The sequence below is a fragment of the Antedon bifida genome, chromosome 9 (genome assembly GCF_963402885.1).
Source record: "Antedon bifida chromosome 9, ecAntBifi1.1, whole genome shotgun sequence".
NCBI classification, from domain to species: domain Eukaryota; kingdom Metazoa; phylum Echinodermata; class Crinoidea; order Comatulida; family Antedonidae; genus Antedon; species Antedon bifida.
The window spans coordinates 20,007,617-20,028,966 of NC_136234.1; the positions used below are offsets into that span (position 1 = coordinate 20,007,617).

A 21,350-nucleotide genomic window follows, 5' to 3' on the forward strand; every position below is an offset into this window, starting at 1 on the left:
TGTTGAATAAAGAAACCAAACGTGTAATGTTAGGCCTATATAGAAAATGTTGTTTCTTTACCTTTGCCAACAACAACACCAATGTCTCTATGATTTGACGGCTGTCCATCATCTGTGAGGTCTATGCCACCTATATGATTGACAGATGCCATTGACAACGGTGTCGTTTGTGCTAAAGTATAACAAAAAATAATTATGTTAAGCCTTGTCTACACTATCAAACTTTATGTGACAAAAAATATGATGTGCCCATATATGGACATGATGATAGCACTACCATAATTGGCCATAACAGTACCATATTTGGGCTCATTACACTTTTTTGACTTTGGAAGACATCATTGATTAAAACCGACACTTAAAAGACTGTAAAATTACAGATATCCAGTTTGAAACTAGCCAATGATTACATTAGATTGTCAACTCCAAATACAATCATAGCTCAAAAAGCAAGCCAAATATGGTTGCAACAATCGGCCAATCAGATACGCAGGTTGAATACACATCCTCTACTCAGCACTTTGAGCGTATCGTCACTGGCGCATACTATAAACAATCCTTGTATGTACAAATTATTCATCGTGTTCTGATTTCGCATTTCAAAGGCAGTTGATTCTTTTTTTAAAGTAATATTTTTTAAATAGAAGGTAGTATTACCTTGACGACGTCTTTCCCGTGCAGTCTTTTTAGCGTTAGCGATAGCCGGGACAGGCGGTGAGTTGCTTCGAGTATAACTGTTATCGTTTTTCCCATACGCACGTCCAATTACGCTGACGTTCGCCGTTTGTTTAGTTTGAAATGTAACACCGCTTGTTGGTTTGTACTCGAATGGATTTGGTTCGATGCTGTCTGGTGACGTTCGTCGTCCATTTTTTGCTGACTGGCCACGTGCCATTACAGGTTTTCCAGTGAAGGGAGAGTCGGCCGTGTTAGTTTTCTTTCCCCTTAAAAATAAAAATTGAAAAACAAATATTAATCAAATTTTAATAAATCAAAAATGTTTAAGAATTTTTAAAACATTTCAAAATTATTCTACTGCTGTTACTGCAGTAGAATCATGTCAAAATTATTCTACTGCTGTTACTACAGTAACTAAATATTTTTACTTCAAATATTATGATTTTAGGTTTTAAATGTAGAAGTTTATGAAGCAGTCATTGCAATAAATATGATTAAATAATTGCACAACAGGTTAAAGAGCAAACAACAAACAAAGTTACTGCAGTAGAAAAAATGTTGACGCGGTCCCTTGTATATGAATATACATTGTTCTGACATATTTCTAATGAGAAGTAGCTGCAATTTTTTAGAATATATTTGCTCTTAAATATTATAAATATATATTAATAACAATGGAATAGATGAATAGAAATGTAGTTCATGGCTGAAATAAATTCTATTATATACCAGTCAAACAAAGGTTGATAATAATTGGAATCTTATAAAATTGACAAATTGGAAGTAAGTATGCATTTTTCAAGGTTGTTACATTCTCTCCTCAACATTCTTTCCTCAAAATTGAATGCATAATGTAAGGACAACTAAAAATGTGCTGAATAATACTGTGTGTATGCTGTGGCATTCAAATTCAAATTATCTTTATTAATCCTTCCGGAAATTCATTTAAATATAAATTAAATATATATGTATAATAACAGCCGATAGACAAGCTATAAAATACTGGAAAATTCCAAAGTTTTTACCCTTTCTTTTTAGGCGATGATTTGCTCTCTGTTGTTGAATACGTATTAAACGTTGAAGTCATACTGTATATTCCGCTCTCTCCAAGGTCCGAAGACGGCGAGAGAGACTTATCACTGCTATATCCATTTCGTTCAATGTAATCACTTTTCACGGCCTGATGTTTCTTTTTTCTTTTATCGGCACTAGCTCGTAGACGCTGCAATGAAGTTTCCATCTATGTAAACAAGAAACAATTATTTTAAGCATTTCAATTTTTAACATTTAGCACTACGACAATTGTAAATAAATGTTTGTAATTTTATATAAATACATTGTATGTGAAACATACACAATGATAAAATTGCATACATGATGTTATTGTTGAACTGAACAAATACATGTTAATATGTGATGTTTACAGTAAAAATATTATAGCTAATAAAAAAGATATCATACACAAAAAATTAATACTCATTAATGGTCTACACAAGAACCTGCTAGCTATATCATTGAGAAATCGTGCAGAAAGTACACATAGCTGTTATGCATAATCCGCCAATTGAATGCGGAAAATTGAGGTGTGTTCACACGGCATTATATTATAGCGAAACTAAACATTTGAAAAAGAGCTTACAAAGTCTTCATCATCAGATTTCATTGTCCCGTACGACTGGTCCCAATCGTCCACGTCCTCTCTCGGGCTCTTGTCTAACGGTGATAAACGACCGTTTCGTTTTCCTTCTGATCTATTGACTTTCCCCACCAATGCCGGTTTCAGTGGAATCGGTGACATTGTCGGTTTGGATTTCTTCGGACTTGTATTGCGGTAGAAATCTCCGGGATGATATGTCGATAGAGGATCTACAGTATAGTAAAAATGAAAATATATAATACATGGGCCTCAGGATTAAAACTGTATGGAAACTAATTTGACCCAATGTATGATTGAATTCATCAAACTAGGTATTTCATTTCCCCGATCAATTCTGTACCATCTCTTCTTACCTAGCTTTTCTTTTACATTTTACTTATAGCCCACAGAAAAACATAGACCTTTATGTTGGCATTTGGTTGGTGTGGGGAAGTGGAGTTAAACCTTTATGTGGACAGCCAGGCCTACCATTTCATACATCATACTACAACAATTACCAAATATATACTCTGTTAATAAATTTAGTATACTGTAACTAAAAATACAGTACATTACTGGAAATTTACGATCAATGAAATAGATTATTTACCATTAAAGTTCCCACAACATCAATCCATAATATAAATTAGATAAACTTGAATCATTAAACATCACAATCAAAATCAATAATGATTTAAAGACTATAACATTTTACAAAACACTTAGATAAATGTTATGTCTGCATCACTAACATCAAGGAATTGCAATAATAATTTATGCATAATTACAATAACAAAGGCAAACAATAAATAGTTTAGTTTCCTGCATTAAAATATAACCACAATGCGATACCGCTTGTCACGACACACACTGAACTCCTTAAAACCTATCTTGGTTTCGATAATAAATAGAGGGTGCTGTTGACCAAAAAAAGACACCTCCCGTTTTTTTAAACTTCAGAATATGTTGGCATATGAAATAGTTGAAATGAGGAAACCTGTCTTTAAAACGTTTTTCTGGAATACGTGACAGAAAAACAGAACAGAAAAAAGGGTCTGACAGCCAATGTGCTTAATCGATAGAGATATTCAAATAAAATGAAGTGATTCTGTCAGAAACTCATTAAATCTTTAATCTTACAATTACTATTCAAAAACGACAACGATTATGCATGATTAATAGAGCAAGTACATTCACTACAAAGAAAATGTACCCTAATAAAAACACAACATTACCTACCAACTTAAGTCTTTAATCTTACGATCGAACACTGACGATTATGCATGAATAATGGCTTTAGTACATTCACTACAAATCAAAATGTACCCTAATAAAAATACAACATTACCTAGCAGCTTAACTAAATACCTAGGGAAATCTCATGCATCATATTCTATTGTATAATGTTATCGTTGAGGATTATAAAACTACAATGCCGTCTGTCAACGCACTTCGCAATACAATAGCCTACTCTAGTTGCTATAGAATCAGTAAACTAAACTTGCTAAGGAAACTGATGCTCTTTATTAAAATCAGATCAACGATTTACAGAAAAATAGACATCATTGTACAGTGACATTAAGATGATATAATCTACTTAAAGATACTAAGAAAAATATCTATTTATAGTTTTGTTGTGAAAAATAAGCAGGCTAGGCTTATACGATGTTTTTTTTTACCATCTACAGCACATTCTGTATCAGTTTTTGTGGAAGAGATAGTTTTATTTAGGGGTTATTGTAGGTTGATTATTTAGGGGTTACAGTAAGTCAATATATTTGGCTTTCAAAATCATGTGGCCAATTTTGTTAAAGTAGCAACTGTCAAAGATTTATCCTGACTCTTCTATTTTACATTGAAAAAACAAATGAGAGTTGGTGTAATTCGACCAGAAGAAAGTTATAATTAACTAGATACTAATAATAGTCTACACCACATTTATTTAATTCGTTTTTGCCAGTGGCTATTCGACTCTTAAATTCTTGAACCTTGACTCTTTTTTTTTTTTCTATTTTGTACTGTGTATTGTGATATTTTGTATATTTTGTAAGATCATTTTAATCCAGACCTTTTTATTTGAATTGCCCCGTGTGGGATGATTAAAGAATTTTGAATTGAATTGAATTGATTGATTTTTTACTTAAGTTACTGTGTATGGATATGGCCCTCAAATATGATGCAATAACATGACTTTTGAAAGCAAATTTGAAAATAAAACTTAATAATAAACAAACAAACCTGCTCGGGAATCCTCTATTTTCTTGCTTCTAATTGGATCGTCGTTAAATGCTGAATCCGGCCATGAGCTTGATAAACTTGCCACATTCTTCGTTTTCCTTTCTGATTCTCGTTCATTCTTCGCAAATGACGGTACATACTTGTGATTATTGGACATATCCAGTGTGTTTGATTCTGTAAAACAAACACATTGAAATGAACTTTACATTTGAATTCAGTCAATATGTAATCAACAAAACATGCATTATTTATCAAATCAAAAAAAAAATTCAAATATCGATATTCATTTTTGAAGGCATTGTGGGATTGAATAGTGCCAATGGACGTGCCATTTTTAACCAATAGAAAACGTGCCTTCAATTAGAAGAGTAAAAGCCTTTTTTATACTTTGAGGAGATAGGAAAATTACTGTAGAATCTGGGAAATTTCGGCCATTGACATTGTTGTTCGCGACAGACGTCGGACATACTAAAAAGAACTTGCTGCACTGGTATTAGAAAAGCGTACGGGGACATTTGTCCTTAACGTAGCAGGTACTGCGGCTGCCATGTATTAAGGTTTTCATCCAAATTTCCTCAGTTTCCAGTTAATCTGAGGTTAAATTATTGAACTCTGCCTGCCTAGAATTGTCCCTGTGTATATTAATATTTCTCCTATTTATTAACACATATGTCATTGACATTTTCATCCGGTTATACATTATTTATGTAATTATTTTATTTTAATTTTTTTTTATGTGAATGAACTATTTTGCATTAATTTATTCATAACTACATACAGTAACATGTGTAGGCTTAAATACTGGGAGGGAGGATGTCTTCCTACATAAAATATATACCTTCACAATTGTGGTAGAAGTTCTTTCCACACTTTTTGGGCCTGAACAAGTAAAGACATACCTCTACAGGTAGACTTGGAGGTTGAGTCAGTGAGAGGGCCCTTATTATAGGCATACTGAATAAGGGTTGACCGTAGTAAAAACATATAACATTATTTTCCTCTGTTTGTTTCATAGAAACCTTGTAGAGGTGTACCCTGAATAGAGGTCTCCCAAAGGATGAGTTCTACTCTAATTCAACATACCAGAGAAAGACCAACAAGATCAAGGCATTTCTATATTTGTTACTAACATTTATTATGTAAATAACAGAATACAGCACATGCATGTTGTCTGATAACAAGGTCATTTGTAAACAAATCCTTGCACACTAGTGATTATCAATAAATGTAATGGAAGACTGACCTTTTAAGTCAACAACTACTACACTGTGTGTAATTACATTTGTTTTTTATTTTGCAAACAACAAAAAATTGAAGCTGTGTAAAGAGCCAATTGAGGAAAATGCGCTGACATCACTGTACTGAAAGTTGCTGATTTGGGTATAGGAATTGTAAGTAAATCGGATCTCCATATGTTTTTGTATGTGGTAGATTTTCCTAGTGCCAATACCCATAAATTAATCTCTGAGAAAGCATACGACCATCTACAATTAAATCCCTCCTGTAGACTAGAATTTGACAGAAAATAAAAGACTTCCAATCAGAAATTAGAACCCTGGATTCTTACAAAGATGGTCCTCTGTAAGTAACCATAGCATCCGTCGTTATCATAAAAAAATGTTGTATGGCATACTATACAAGCATGTAAAGAAACTAATTAATTAATTTCTTGTGCTAAACTAGGGCAGAGTAAATGAATGCAAAATATCGAGGTAACAATATTACTATTAAATAACACAACAAACAAAACCTAATGCAATTATAGATAATCAATACATCTATAATTATACATGGAGTATTAAACATATCTGGTAAACACAGTATTGTCAAGACTAGAAATGCATACACCGGATATTACAAATGGAACGCAGTCAATATATAGCAACGTTACAGTATTGACCTGATCAGAAAATTTATATCACAAAAGAAGGGAAGGGTCGTAAGGGCAAATATGGATAGCTAGGCTCACGCTAGCCGTTCGCCAAGTCGGCAATTGCGATTGTGGATTCAATATGGCGGAAAAAAATGCTGTCCTCTTCATGAGTAGCGAGTGTATTTTACCTGTGCTGAACGTCAAGAAGACCCTCAACAACTAAATACCCATGTATAGTAATATTACATAAATATACTGGAATTGTAGCTGCTTGGTTGTTAGACATGCTCGCCTTCCAATTTCAAGGTCCAGGGTTCAATCTAATGTCACAACTCTTTCTACTGCACTTCTAGACTTACTTTATACGCATGACAATTATAGTTTATCCATCCTGTAATTAGCAAATTTCTCGCTGTTGGATGTGTATGAAGGAAAAAAGTCTACATAAAAACTAATTATACTATGCATACATCCAAGTCCCCACTGCATCATTTTTCTGAAATTTTGTTGAGACTAATTTTAGTTTAATGGAAGAATCTTTTTTCAGGAAATTAAATAAAAAAATGTGATGAATTCTGACATTGAAATTATCTTTTTTGCTTCCGTCGAAAAAATAAAATAAATAGCTTATTATTTAGTTTTTAAAAAAATATTGATTTTTCGATGACCATTGCTTTTTTTAAAAGATCATAACGTTCACGTGAAGATTAAACAGCTTATACAAACAAGTCTATCCATCATTTTGACGTTCAATGACATAAAACATTTTAATTGCACACGTACTTGTCCTTACTATCCATCAAAACATTTTAACCATAGATTTAGTTAGTATTTATTAGTTATATAACATCCGATTACATTCTTGCTATTTGGTTGGACAATACAGGGTCATGTGACATCGTTATTTAGTAATCAGCAGTGCATCCTTGCCATTGATTGGTTAATTTTGTATCATGTGACATGCTTTATTTTAACTATTGAAGGTACTTTAGCATACTCAACTTTTCGCAAACATTTTGAGAATTTTACGTGCTTTTAAATGATGAGTGATCGATCCAACTCGTAATGTGCTTTCTATCTCTAACCTACAAGTCACAAACTTTGTATACTAGCCTTAACCAAAAGTTTTCTATATCTAATTTTTTTTTACTTGCAAACAATTAACATAATACAGTCAACTCTCCCAATACCTTTGGGCTGGCCAAATATGTCTGGTTTTCCAGAAAGCCTGGTATTCGGGATGTGTTTTTAATGGTAAAAATGAATTTGGAGCTGTTTGGACCTAAAGAAAAGTCTGGTATTGGGAAAGTTTACAGTTTTTATAGAGTCGGGTTTTGGGAGAGTTGACTGTAATGTTATAATAAGTGTTAGTTTTAAATACCTCGTTCAGTTGGTGGCGCACTTTGACTTTGACCGTAACCCATTGGTGGTTTGAATGAGTTGGTATTCCCTGAAAGCGAAGCACGTTTCAACATGTCTAAATGCATTTGACGATAGGATCCACCTAAGGAGGATAAAAAAAAAGTCTTATAAACATAAAATCAATAATATTAGAGATAAGAAAGATATAAACAAAAATGTATTGCAAATAAAATCTATCTCATAATTAGTGATTAACACATGTGTTGATATCATCACACATTTAAAAATGATTTAAAGGTTAATTCCACATTCATTCTGAATGTACAGGAATAAGCTCATTACTATAGCCTTTGCCATCTGTGTGGTACTAATGGTAACCAGTTCCTTTCAACGTTTATTTACAGATGAGGAGATGCAAACATCCACTTTTCTATACTTATGGCGCAATTTTATCAAATATCATTGGGTAGGAAATCAGAAGGGAATCTAAAGATGCAGTTATCTTGTTTGATAGAACAATATACTGTGTAGTATTTATTTTTAAATCTTTTAATTTAATTACATCAACGTTTTCAGCCTTGATTGTTTTATACCATGATAAATAAATAAAAAATGACCCTATTACCAAGTTCTGAATCAATTCATTTTCATTTTTTTTTTGGGGGGGGGGGGGGGCGGTGTGATGTTGTCTCATTTCTCTGTTTTAAACCCATCAGCCAATATAATTTATCAGTTCAGTAAAACTATATTTTTTCAAGTCTCTTTATTATTGATATGAAGTTGTCAACATTTGACAACTAGTCTGCTCAATTTCGTGTTCAGTCAGCGTCTTATTACAAATAACCTGATGAATGACAAGAATGTCAATTATTATTATTAACCTATTACAGACCTGTGAAAACAATACAATGAAATTTATATTGCAACTTGACAAAGGTGTCTATAAAGTGAAGTCGTGTTAGACAAACCAGTTACAGTAAAAGGGTTAATATCAGAAAATTGTAAAGCGCTTTTGAAATTAGTAATATTAATATTTTAAAAAAGTCACTTGTCATACTTGAGATGATATGACGGCTGACCGCTTGGTCAACCATATAAAAAATTAATATTTTATCAGAATGCATGGTAAATTGTAGATCATGTCAATCAATAAATTTTACTACATACAAATATGTTGAAATACTATAATATGATGCATTGCCGAGTGAGTTGAGTGGCCGAGCGGTTAAGACAGTGGAATCGTAATTACGTTGCCATAACATCGGCAGGGGTTCGAGGCTCACTCACTCCATGGTTCTGGTGGTAGAACGAGTCTTCTCGGATAAGGACTATAAACCGTAGGTCCAGTGTACACAACTAGCTCGTGTGCACTTTAAAGAACCTAGTACATCTTTCGAGACGAGTAGGGGGTTACCCCGGTGTATTAGTACATCACAGCCACTGATCACCAACTGGGCCCTCTGGGAGACCAGTCTTTGACTGAAGAGGTCGCCCAGTATAAATATAAACAAACAACATTTGGTGTGGTGTTTAATCGAAAGGAGGGTCGAGGGCGTTTATACCAAATGATGTTCTACTGTATGGTATACCAATGCTGTACTATGTTGTATGTTGTACAATTACAAACAATATGATGGCTGACCAATGGGTCATCTCACTCTCCAAAACAAATGTTTGCTGACCATTGGGTATTTCACTCACCAATATAACAACACTGTACTAGTATGGTTTGCCATGGGTCAGCTTGATCACTAATCAATACCAATGATGGCTAAATGTTGGCTGACCACTGGGTCATCTAGATCACCAATTACAAGTGTTGGTTAGACGTTGGGTTTACCATGCTTACCAAAACCAATATTGGCTGACCACTGGGTCATCTCACTCACAGCCAGTACCAATGTTGGAAAACCTACTGTATTGGTTATCTCGATCACCAATATCCCAAATTTATACTGGTTGGTTGACAAATGGGTCAGCTTCAAGATCACTATCAAAACCAATGTTGGCTGACCGCTACAAGTAGGCCATCTCAATGACCAATATACTAATGTTGGTGGATCACTGGGAAGCCTCACTAATGAACAATACCAACACCAACTGATCCTGTAAAATAAACTACATTTTTAAACAAATGCATTACCTGTGTCAGGTGACCTGTCCGTAGAGTTTACATTTTTATCCTTAGACCCGTGCCTTCGCCTACCGGGTGCTGCCAACTCTGTTAGTCCATGCGCCTCAGTATCTATACTTCCCCACGTGTGACGAGTACGGTATGAATGCTTACCATCATCTTTCTGTATAAACAAGAAAACAAAAAACTGTTTGTGAAATACCGTTAAATTCATATATGAAATTCTTCAAAGATTAAAAAATAACATAACCACTAACAGTAAAATAACATATTTATACTGCAGATTGTTATTGTTATACTGTACCACCACACACACTGAACATTGGTGGTAACACAACAAAAACAAGGATTTTTATCTTTTCATTTTCATGTACTCTTAAAAATGTCTAATATCACAGGAGCTTCCAAACCCCATGGTATTCCAATGGATAGCGTTGCACACATGCAAAGCCATTTGACACATTTGACCCCCACATCAGGCAAATCCTGGTGCCACCACTGACGCAGAACAAGAAGTTATTATTTTCATTCCTTGCCTGTTTTTCCTGAAGAATATGCTAATGATGAATGTCCAGGTATGTACTGTAGGTAGACAGAAAAAAGCACTAATATTCCTTCTGTACAATGCTTTAACCTACATTAATCCATTTACAAACCTATTACATCAATTATTCATCAAGTTATTGATTAAAGTAGATTGTCCACTCATGCTAAAGAAGGGAATGCAGCCTTCTGTTTACAAACTCTCTTAATTAATCCAGGCCTGTCTATCTAGACACTTTTTATTATTAAAGATCTTATGAGCCAATTACAATAGGTAGATGGGTGGGGAAACCACCATAAATAGATTCAAAGCCAAAAAGGCTACGGACAATTATTCAGTTGGATGCTTCTTTGGGGCAATACCTACTGTAAACAACACACGATTCAATTTTTTTTAAACCAAATGTAATATTAATCAAGGCAAAAAAGGAAAAGTAATCTCATGGTAGATTTTCACTGAGAAATTAGGGGTATTGGCTGATGATAAAAGGTTTTCTCGAACGATCCCCACAGTACAAGCCTGACAGAGGGAACTAGTGTACCCTGTACTTATAATGCAGCCCTTTCTAAAATATTTTAAAAACCTAAAAAATTTGCAACAGAAAATACCAATACATTATATTTTCCACCTTTAGTACTGTAATGACATACTGCCACTGGAAATGATACACGGAAAAGTGGAATACAGTATTTGTGCTTTTTAGTCAGATCTAGATTAACATTTTTATTCTCTTCATGTTGAAATGCAATACTCTTTTACTAATGTAGTGATCATTATTCAGTACTATGGTGACCTTCACGACATTTAATTGGTATCAAACAACCATATGTGTCTTGGTCTTAACCTTGCAAATATACATCATGTGAACACAGCCTTAATTTTATAATTAAAAAATGATTTAATGAAAAGGTTTCCAAGATCTGTAAAAAGATTCTATTCCGAGTAGTAGAAGAAGCAAATTAATCTAATGTGAGTTCCAAATTGAAATTTATAGGCTCGCATAGAAATTTTTTTTCTCAAAATGTTATTGTTGATTCATTGAATTTCAACCCTGCTACAAATAGTAAAAATTCATATTTTTAAAACCAATAAATTGTTTATGTTTTTGATGAACAGACTCAATAAAACGTTTTTCAAAATTCTGCATATTATCAAACTTTGAGTACAAGTAATTTGTTTAATATGGGTTGCTTAGTGATTAAAAACCTCAACACAATTTTGTAATCTATGTTTTAAAAAATCAATATAAATCAATAGTTGAGCAATAAAACCTAGTGGCTTCCAACGAACTTGTAGTTGGCTTAATTAGGATTCATTTTTAGGCCATTATAATACAAACCAAACTGAGAAGATAGAATGAAATGGCTCTTTCAATATTTTTATATCGTTTATAGATTATTATAATCAACAACACTGTCAATTTTTTCATCATTGTATCATTGCCAAATCTGCCCCCACTCGCATCCTCATCACCATTCTCATCTTTGTCATTGCTGTGGTTCTCTCCACAATAATTCTGTCCAGTATCATAGGCAAATTCTTTAATACATTGTCACAATGTATCACATGTGACACTTGTATGATGTTGTTTAGGTTGGAGGTTTCCAGTTCCAAGAATTAGCTGTTAATGATAGGCCTACTGTCCGACTACAGACTTTACAGAGTACTAAATGAACAATATGGTTTTCCTTTCTTCTTTATGAAAATTATTTTTTTTTGTCTTGTGTGAGTTCTTCTCACGTTTATTTAAATTCTCATTGATGAATATATTATATACATATAAATACATTTGTGATAATTAAAAGTAAATGTTTAAAGTAGTTAAAATACAGGTATATTTACATAATAAGATGCCAGAATTCAGTATTAACCATATTTTTCTCATTTATGAAAATTATTTGGCATCTGGTACTGTAACAAATTTTCTCAACAAATTTATTGGACTTTTATTTATTTGGAGCATTTTATTATGGTTATTTATTAGTAAATTAAGTGCCCACTTGATTTTGTCTTTGTTAAAATTTACAGGCTATTAAGTAAAGTAAACAATACTCAAGATTTCACTTGAATCACATACAAAAGTTACCTCCAAGCTGTTACCGTTTAAACAATGAATGAAATTTCCTTGAGAAATATGAACGCAGAGTACAAACAGGCCGAATGCCTTTGACTTTTTACAATGTTCTGATGCGGATAATTTTAAATGTGTCCATACAGTATGTGGTTATGATAATGTGTAGGCCATAGACGTTTTTAAAATTAACAACTCCTCACAATAAAAACATAGTTTCTTTAATTATTAAAGTGTCTCCCTGAAAAAATAATCATTGAAAATTATTTGTTGAATATGCCATTTTAATGTCGCATAGTTATCCACTTTGACCAAAGATTAGATCGAGAAAAAAAATTTATTTACATGAAAAAATTTTTAATTAAAGCAAAAAATAGTCAAATTGGCTGCCAGCCAATGGATTTTTGGTTGAATTTAACCATTTATTTTGTAATGTTATAAGTGAAAAACATTATTTTTTTTCGTTTTTTTACTTAAACTGAACAAATCAACATCCACAATTAATGAATTTAATCTCAATGTGTATGGTAAGCTACTGTACTGCACAGTAACTATAGAATGGTCATTACAGTATGTTGCTATTTTATTTCCATCACTACTACACAACTAACTGTCAGTAAACTGTTTATCGATTTTAATATAAAAGAAACCGACATACGGAGCCATTCATTTGGGTCAATACGGCAAGGATACATTGTTCAGTTTAATTATTATCGCATAAATTAACACGGTAATTAACTAGATTTAATAGAGCAATTAGGCCTGACACTGTCTTTGACAGTCTAATATTTAGTGTTCAGACACTTCTCTTTAAAAGAATTAATTCATAATTGCTAATTACTGTACATGCAATTTATAACAATGAGTCCATGACTTTTTGATTCCTTTAAACCCGATTTGAAATAATAAAAAGATTGATGCAGTAGCAAACAATAAATTGTAGTAGAAATGATGTTTTTCTTCTTCTTGATTTAAAGATAAATATGTAATCTACAGTAGTCCTGCGATATAGCTTTTCATCAGGAAAGAAAGATTTTTGTTCATCAATATTTTCATGTATCTTTCCATGACATGAAAAGTCACATTTTCTATGACTTCTGGAAAAATGTCAGATTTTCAATAGCCCATTCGAACATTGCATATTTAAATTGATTCGTTCTTTACTGTTTGTCACATGTTGGTTACAAGTGGATGATTTACAGGTAATAACATCTTTGGCAAATCATGAAAATCAGTAATTGGAATTGTGCGTGTATTATAATTTCTAATTTAAAGTACATCAATTTAAGTGTCGTGCAAAATCAACTACTGTAGACTAAGTGCACAAAACCTGAGAATGGTAATTATAAAAAACATCACCTGATCATGGCTAAAGACAGATAGTGTGAATAATATTATTTAAAGGCTTTGTACAAGGACATTTTTTTCATATTTAAAAAAATTAATTACAGCCTTCACATTTCAAATTTACTGTCTGTTTTTGGGCCTATTTATAACTCCAAAATCTTACGGAGTTTCGTAGAAAAAAAAGTATAGTAAATAACGAATTGAACTACAGTAAACAGGTTGGTTATGCTGTGAAGAATTACATTCTGCTGCCATTTCCAAGAAAATTATATGGTAATTTATTCGCACAATATTTAACCGGCTATTTGCTTGTTGGATAGCATTAAACAAAAAACATAAACTGTTAGACAACATGTTAGTTAGGGATCATGTTGTATTCTACTACAGCAGTAATACTCACTACAGTAACTACTGTGCTTTCTAAAGTATTAACAATTAATTTTATGAGGCAGTCACTGCAATAAACATTGATTTACATAAACAGGTAAAGAGTTACTCTAGTAAGCTAGACTGTAAAATGTAGTTACTGCAGTAAAGTGCAGTAAAATAATTTTGATATGGTTCCTTAATGAAAGTATGATTGCTGTATGTATTTAATAACTAAATAAAAAGAATTACAGTAAGTCTATCATATACAAAAATATAATTGTCAGTCAGGTAAGTTTGGTGCTTAATCTGCATTTTAATGTATGTTCGCCTCAGGAGTATTTTTATACTAAATTTGTTAGCACAAGGGAAGCCAACAGACACAGTAAAAACATGGATTTTTAGGCCAAATATTTAATATGGTATGGTATTACTTCACCTACCTGTACAGTATACACACTATAATATCTCTATGGTCGCAAGAAGACCTACAGTATGGTGATTGAGCATTTGCAGTTGCATCTCCTACTGTAAGCTTTGGGACAATCGGTTGATTGTTTAAAAAAAGCACACTACTGTACATTATTATTATAAATTTGACAACATTATTAGCGTTTACCATACACTATATATAAATAGATCCTTACCTGGTGACTTGGTGCGCTATTTGCGTGTGTTCTGTCACTTTGACTTCCATTCACAAGAGGGTTCCTATTATCATTTTCATCTCGCCATAGTAACTTGTCCCTTCCTTTACCCGCACTAGAGAAGCGTACCAGAGGAGCCTCCGACAGTTCGGCTAATTCCAACGTGTGATCAAACGTTCGTTCTCTAGTAGGAGTCTGCGTGGTCCCGCCAGCAGCTTTCATTATCCATAAAATATCGTAACTACACGATGATGTTGCTCTCGTCGTCGCCGATACTGGCATTATCGGAGCGTATTCAACTAATCCGTCTTCCCGTAGTTTGGGCAGTTGTCGACGTGCAAGTCTCGACTGAATAGCTCGCATAACCCCATCCTCATCCATTTGTAATTCCACTTGATCGACGGCCGTAATAAGTGGAGCGATTCTCGTCGGACCCATCGCGGATGCTAGCACAGCGCATACTTCCAAAGATGGTTGCCGTACTCTTCGCTTTGAATCACTAAGTGTTGGCGCGATCTCCCTAGATAGTTCGGCAAGATCAAATTCATTACTGGGAAATTTTAAAAGCGCTGCGATCGTTATATTCAATACGCCCTCACGGATGCTAGACTTCTTGTTTTGTAAGCTTTCGAAAAGCACGACCAGAACAGGTTGTGGTGAAAGTATTTGCATCAATTGCATCATGATTTGCATTATAGTTTGTCGAACAACAACCATTGCGTCACCAAATTTTTTACTTAACGCATTTATTAATAATTTCAAGAACGGTTTAATATCCGTTTTTAATTTGTTCACCAACACTTGGAAAATATCTAACGCGCCCTGAACAACTTTGAAATTAGTATCGTCTAAGAGATTACAAAGAAACCCGACAATTGTTTGAAATTCTTGCATAATCCTGGCGTTGTCGGGAAAGTCCTGTAATGCAGAGCGGAGTTCCCCTACTCCTTTGAAGCGAACTTTCCAATCTTCATCTGATAATTGTCTTGTCAATGCGTCGGTTAGAATCACATCATGACTGAATTTATTTGATTGTCTGACCAAAACACGAATTCGTTTAGATGAATCTGCTGAAGGTGGTATGGAATTTGAAATATCAATTTCTGAAATATCACTCCGTGCACTCGATATACTCGCTCTACTCGACTTACGATAATACGCCTGCCGAACTGGAGGCGTAAAGTTATCTACGTATGAACAGAACTCATCTTCGCCAACCAAATTTTGTACGCGTTCTAAAGTACATCTTACAATTTCGGAATTTTCTCTATTATTGTCCGACAATTTACGAGCTAATGAATGAGAAACGCTCGACAAGTCTTCGTTTGCGAACTCGGGAGTTAATAACATTGGTAGTAGTTTAGTAGTTTCGGTTCTAATATTAGGATCTTCACTCTCCAGTCCATAAATCACAACAGCGTTCAAAATTTGCCGTACATTTTGTGTATTTTTCATGTAAACATGAATAGTTTGAATTACAGATTTCCTTACGGTAACTTTAGTATCGCCAAGATTGCTGATTAACTGTGGTAAAACGTAGGCCATGCATTTATCGAGCTCACTATTCAGGTGAGGTATTACGTCCGAAATAAGTTGTATACTTTCATGTCTGACATCCCAGTCAGAGTCAACAAGAATGGTCTGTAATCGTTTGAAAAATATTGAGCAGTCCTGAAAAGGTAATTGCCCATCATTACTGTGTATGCTGCTACGTAATGAATTTAAAACCTCAGTTTTGTGAAATGAATTGTTATCTTCTAACCGATGAAGAATCTCATTCTCTTCCATGCTTTGAGAAGATTTTAAATCGCCTATCATTTGTCGATGATCGCCTCGATGGTCTTCACGAAGAACATCACGGTCGCCGAGATTGTGTACGTTTGGCCTGGCAACCGTTCCGGCCATCAAACAGTCATTCAATTAAGCTTAAAACAGCAACATTCAAACCTGTAACGTTAGATAATTCCCAAGTTAACTCCAATATTTAATGCTCATACTATAAACTCGTCCTAGAAAGATGTTAATAATATATAATTTAGATATTTAGATCAACAAAAACCGAGTTTGGTTGCGTTGTGTCAGTTTACATGGTGAAAATGGCTGCCGTGGTCACGTGACTTAAAGTGGTTGACACAAAGGTCAACACTTCTTCCAATACAAACTGAGATGTTACTTTTCATTCAATGTGATTACACCTCTCGTTTGTGTTAGAATAGAACTAATTTAATTAATGATTGACAAGCTAATAATAACTGAATGAGATTTATATTCTTTCCATTCTTAATTCAGTTCAGAAAACGTATTCTTTTCAGAATATCATGGGGCATGCTAGCAAATTAAATGAAAGTATTTCTAATGGAAGGAATAGTAAGACCTTATTATTATTACAAATTTTCTCCAATTAACTCTTGAATCAAAGTAACTTATTTTTTAAATAGATTAGTGTATCCATGGTATCATTGTCTGTGTATTCAGTGTTTGTACATTATTTATCATATTTTTTTCTATTCCATATTTCGGAACACTAATTTAATTAGGCCGTGGGAGACTCCCTACGTACAGTAGACATATTTATTGTACAATCACTAAACTATTAATTACTGTAAAAAGATGCATTGTGCCACAAAACATGAAAAATAAAGAACTTTATTATTGTATCAGTGTCACGGCGTTTTAATTTTTGTCTCAAACAATTGTGATTATTAAGTTTTTAAAAAGACAAAATAAACAGTTAAATTCAACCAAAAACCTATGATTTCCAGACCAAACGGGCTTCCAGTTGACTTTTTCTTTAAATTTTTTGTTTCGATCCAATCTTTGGTGAAAGTGAATAATTACACATACTTTTTAGAGAGGAACAATGATATAATATTAATAACGTTAAGTTGGTATCGTTATCGCCGGTGTGGAGCTAGCCCTATATAATAATTGATATTAAATATTAATACTGTAATAATAAAATTACAACTCCGTGGATGATTGGCAGTTCATCACTTATTATCAGTTTACAGTAGGCCTACAAATCCCTTGTCATAAGCATTACCAATTTAAATGAATCGTAATCTTTGATTGAATTGATTATCTCACACGATCTCACCTATACGGGCCGCTTGTAGTTGCTAAGCGACTTGTTTAAAGCACGACAGATTCGTGTTTGTGTCACTTTCAAGTATGACAAACCATGGAGTAAAGAATAATAATTATTCAAACACTGGAAGCAGTAACACACGAATAGTGTCCATAATAATACAAAGAGAAAAGTTATGTAATATAATGATCATGAGTTAAGTTTATGTTTTCTGAAATCTGTAAAATATTGAAAAATAAATATAATGACATAATTAACTCAAAATTTAACTTTTAAATTTAATTTTGTGGCGTGTTCACCTCGAATGACTAACAATACCATCTTCCCCATTACACCTGCACAAAGTAATTTGCATAACAACGCACACGGCATACCAAACTGTTATAATGACATAACTTCGCTTCGCCGACTAATCAAAGATATTCCCCTCTTCTTTCAACTTAATTCGATTTTTTTAATAGTTACATGACAATGTCACACAATAGTCACTAATTGACAAAAAAAAAATGTATATACATTTTTTTTATTCAAATCATGTTGGTTCTAGATTCCCGCCGGGAAAATTGTATCTTTACATGATTTGAATTTCTAATAAAGATTAACAAAATCAAAATTTAACTTTTAAATTCAATTTTGTGGCGTGTTCACCGCGTAGAACTAACAATACCATCGTCCCCATTACACCTGCACAAACTCATTTGCATAACAATACAGGGCTTACCAAACTGTTTAAAATAGCTGCAAGGTCCCCAGAAAAGACACCTATAGTATTTTGAAACATGATAATATAAGAGTCTTCACTATCTCACCATGATTGGGACTGAGCAAAGACAATTTTGACAAAATATTTATAGAAATATGAAATCCAGTTAAGCTCACCATGGTTGGGGCAGAGCTAAGAATGAAAGCAAAGTTAGTCCCCGGAAATAATGAAACGAATGATATATAAGTCTCCAGGACCAGCCATACAATGGTGATTGTTTCCCAAGTGTGAGACATGCAATGCACGACGGTAATTCAACAACAAAATTATGAAATACAAACAGAGCGAGCACACAAAAGCCTACTTACTAATTTTAATATTTCTATAATTTGGGAAACAATTAGAATTATCACCTTTGATAATTATAATGCTACATTTCAACTATCCAGACGCGAATGACTAACAATACCATCTACCCCACAGCACATGTGCACACTCATTTGCATATCAAACGCACGGCATACCAAACTACGATGAGATAAAATTGATTCTCTTCTAAACACGTAACGAAGAGAATTAATTCCCATTTTTTTACATTAAATTTAATTGAGGGCGCTAAACATAAAATTTAAACCATCAAAGCAGTTGGCGAGAGCCAAAAAAAAAGATGGTAAATGTGCTCTCCCTGCCTCAGCACTAAGGCCCTGCCACAGCCTTTTGGGGTCGTTCCCACCACATCACCAGATGCATTGATGTTGTCGCCTCATGATGTGTGGTGGAAAGGGGGACGTATGATCTGTGAACCCCAAACACAGTGGCCGCATGCCCTTAACTCTATTCCACCGACCAGCGTGGGAATCGAACCCACGACATACGTGTGTTAACACGACGCTCAGACGACTGAGCTAACTGATCAATTAAGTTTTAGCAAGTTTAATAGGATATTAATGATGTAATGATGAATTACATAATACACGTATAAATAGACTATTATCAGCTGTTCCGTCATGTACTGTGTGGCTTAACGGGTAATGCCCAGTTTTGAGTGCTATCAACTGGGGTTCGAACCTCTACGGATATTTTTTTTATGATTTTTTTTTTTTTTTGAAAGAGTGATATTTGGAGGGTTGAAAATGTCAGGCCTAGGCAAGTGAACCTTAAATCATAAACAAAAGTGTATGGCATTCATTTGGTTTTATCAAGGTTAATAGGATATTTATGACGTAATGATGAATTACGTAATACACGTATAAATAGACTATTATCAGCTATTGTGTCATGTACCTTGTGGTACAACGGGTAATGCTCAGTTTTAAGTGCTATCAGCTGGGGTTCGAACCTCTACGGATACTGTTTTTTAATGATTTTTTTTTTTTTTTTTAAAGATTGAAAGAGAGATATTTGTGGACCTTAAATCAGAAACAAAGTTGTATGGCATTCACTTTTCGATTTAATAAACACCATAAAACCCCGAATAGAGTCCATGTGTTCCTCATTTTTTAGTACTCTTGGTGGGCTTCTTTTCAACGGATAATACACGTATAAATAGACTATTATCAGCTGTTTAGTCATGTTTCAGTTTGTGGTGCAACGGATAATGCTCATGTTTGAGTGCTATCAGCTGGGGTTCGAACCTCTACGGAAAATTTTTTTTTATGAATATTGTTTTTTTATTTTTGAAAGAGAGATATGTGACACTATTGTCGAACATGTCTAGTACCATACCGGTAGGTATTCAAATAAGCTTAATCGATGTAAAAATACTTTTAAAATAAATTCATCAATTCTCATCTTTTATTATTTTGTAAAAACTTTTATTACAATTCCTTGGAAGTCATTCTAAGAAATAATATATCATCTGAAACCTGTAATAATTGTATAAAATATTACACAATTCCTGTATGTAGTAGGTTTAAGCGTATACACACATTCTCACGTGTATGTCATTGCGTACACATTATGAAGACAGCCTCGTTATGAAGACGTGTCACATGACAAACGCAGTAAAATATTCACAAACATTCCACCAATCAACTTACGGCTATTCACAATCTTATCGGGCTACACATTCAATGTACGTACGTATACACTTTTTGATGTGTATAAACGCACACCGTCACTGCGTACGTATACGCCCATGAATGACAGCCTCGTTATGAAGACGTGTCACATGACAAACGTCTTCAAATATTTACAAACATTCCACCAATCAACTTACGGCTATCCACAGTCTATTGGCATACATAGTCAATGTCCGTACTTTATAAACGAACACCGCCACTGTGCGCACATTATAATGACCGACTCGTTATGACGTGTCGCATGATTAAACGTAATAAATATGCACAAACATTCCACCAATCAAAATACGACTACCACAGCCTTGTGTATAGGTGTTTGTGGCTGGTCTAAAAAGCTCCTTTCCCCCTAGGGTAGGCCTACCGTAGCCAAGGATAGAGCACCAATAGTATATACATCATATTGCTACAGTCATTGTACACAATTAGTGAATAAAAAACATAATATGGTGGGTTAATATATTATAAAACCAGACCAATTGATATGACGGAACACATTTACAAAATGAATGTATCATATTACATATACCGTTTACAATCGAAGACTAGAAGTTAAAGTATTATTATGACCTGGTCTAGTTAGGT

General features: G+C 33.8%; 1 protein-coding gene across 1 annotated transcript in view; it reads right to left on the bottom strand.

Annotated features, from left to right (window-relative positions):
- Positions 1 to 16,993, bottom strand: part of LOC144851536 (TOG array regulator of axonemal microtubules protein 1-like) — a 38,340-nt gene extending 21,347 nt beyond the window's left edge. Inside the window, exons 1-8 of the mRNA XM_078709050.1 lie at positions 14,897 to 16,993; positions 9,931 to 10,084; positions 7,807 to 7,929; positions 4,553 to 4,726; positions 2,318 to 2,544; positions 1,704 to 1,918; positions 658 to 944; positions 62 to 172 (exon numbers count right to left, since the gene is read on the bottom strand). Of these exons, the coding sequence (XP_078565176.1) occupies positions 62 to 172; positions 658 to 944; positions 1,704 to 1,918; positions 2,318 to 2,544; positions 4,553 to 4,726; positions 7,807 to 7,929; positions 9,931 to 10,084; positions 14,897 to 16,801 (3,196 nt within the window). The 5' untranslated portion in view covers positions 16,802 to 16,993. The remainder of the gene's footprint in view (positions 1 to 61; positions 173 to 657; positions 945 to 1,703; positions 1,919 to 2,317; positions 2,545 to 4,552; positions 4,727 to 7,806; positions 7,930 to 9,930; positions 10,085 to 14,896) is intronic.
- Positions 16,994 to 21,350: the final 4,357 nt, after the last annotated feature.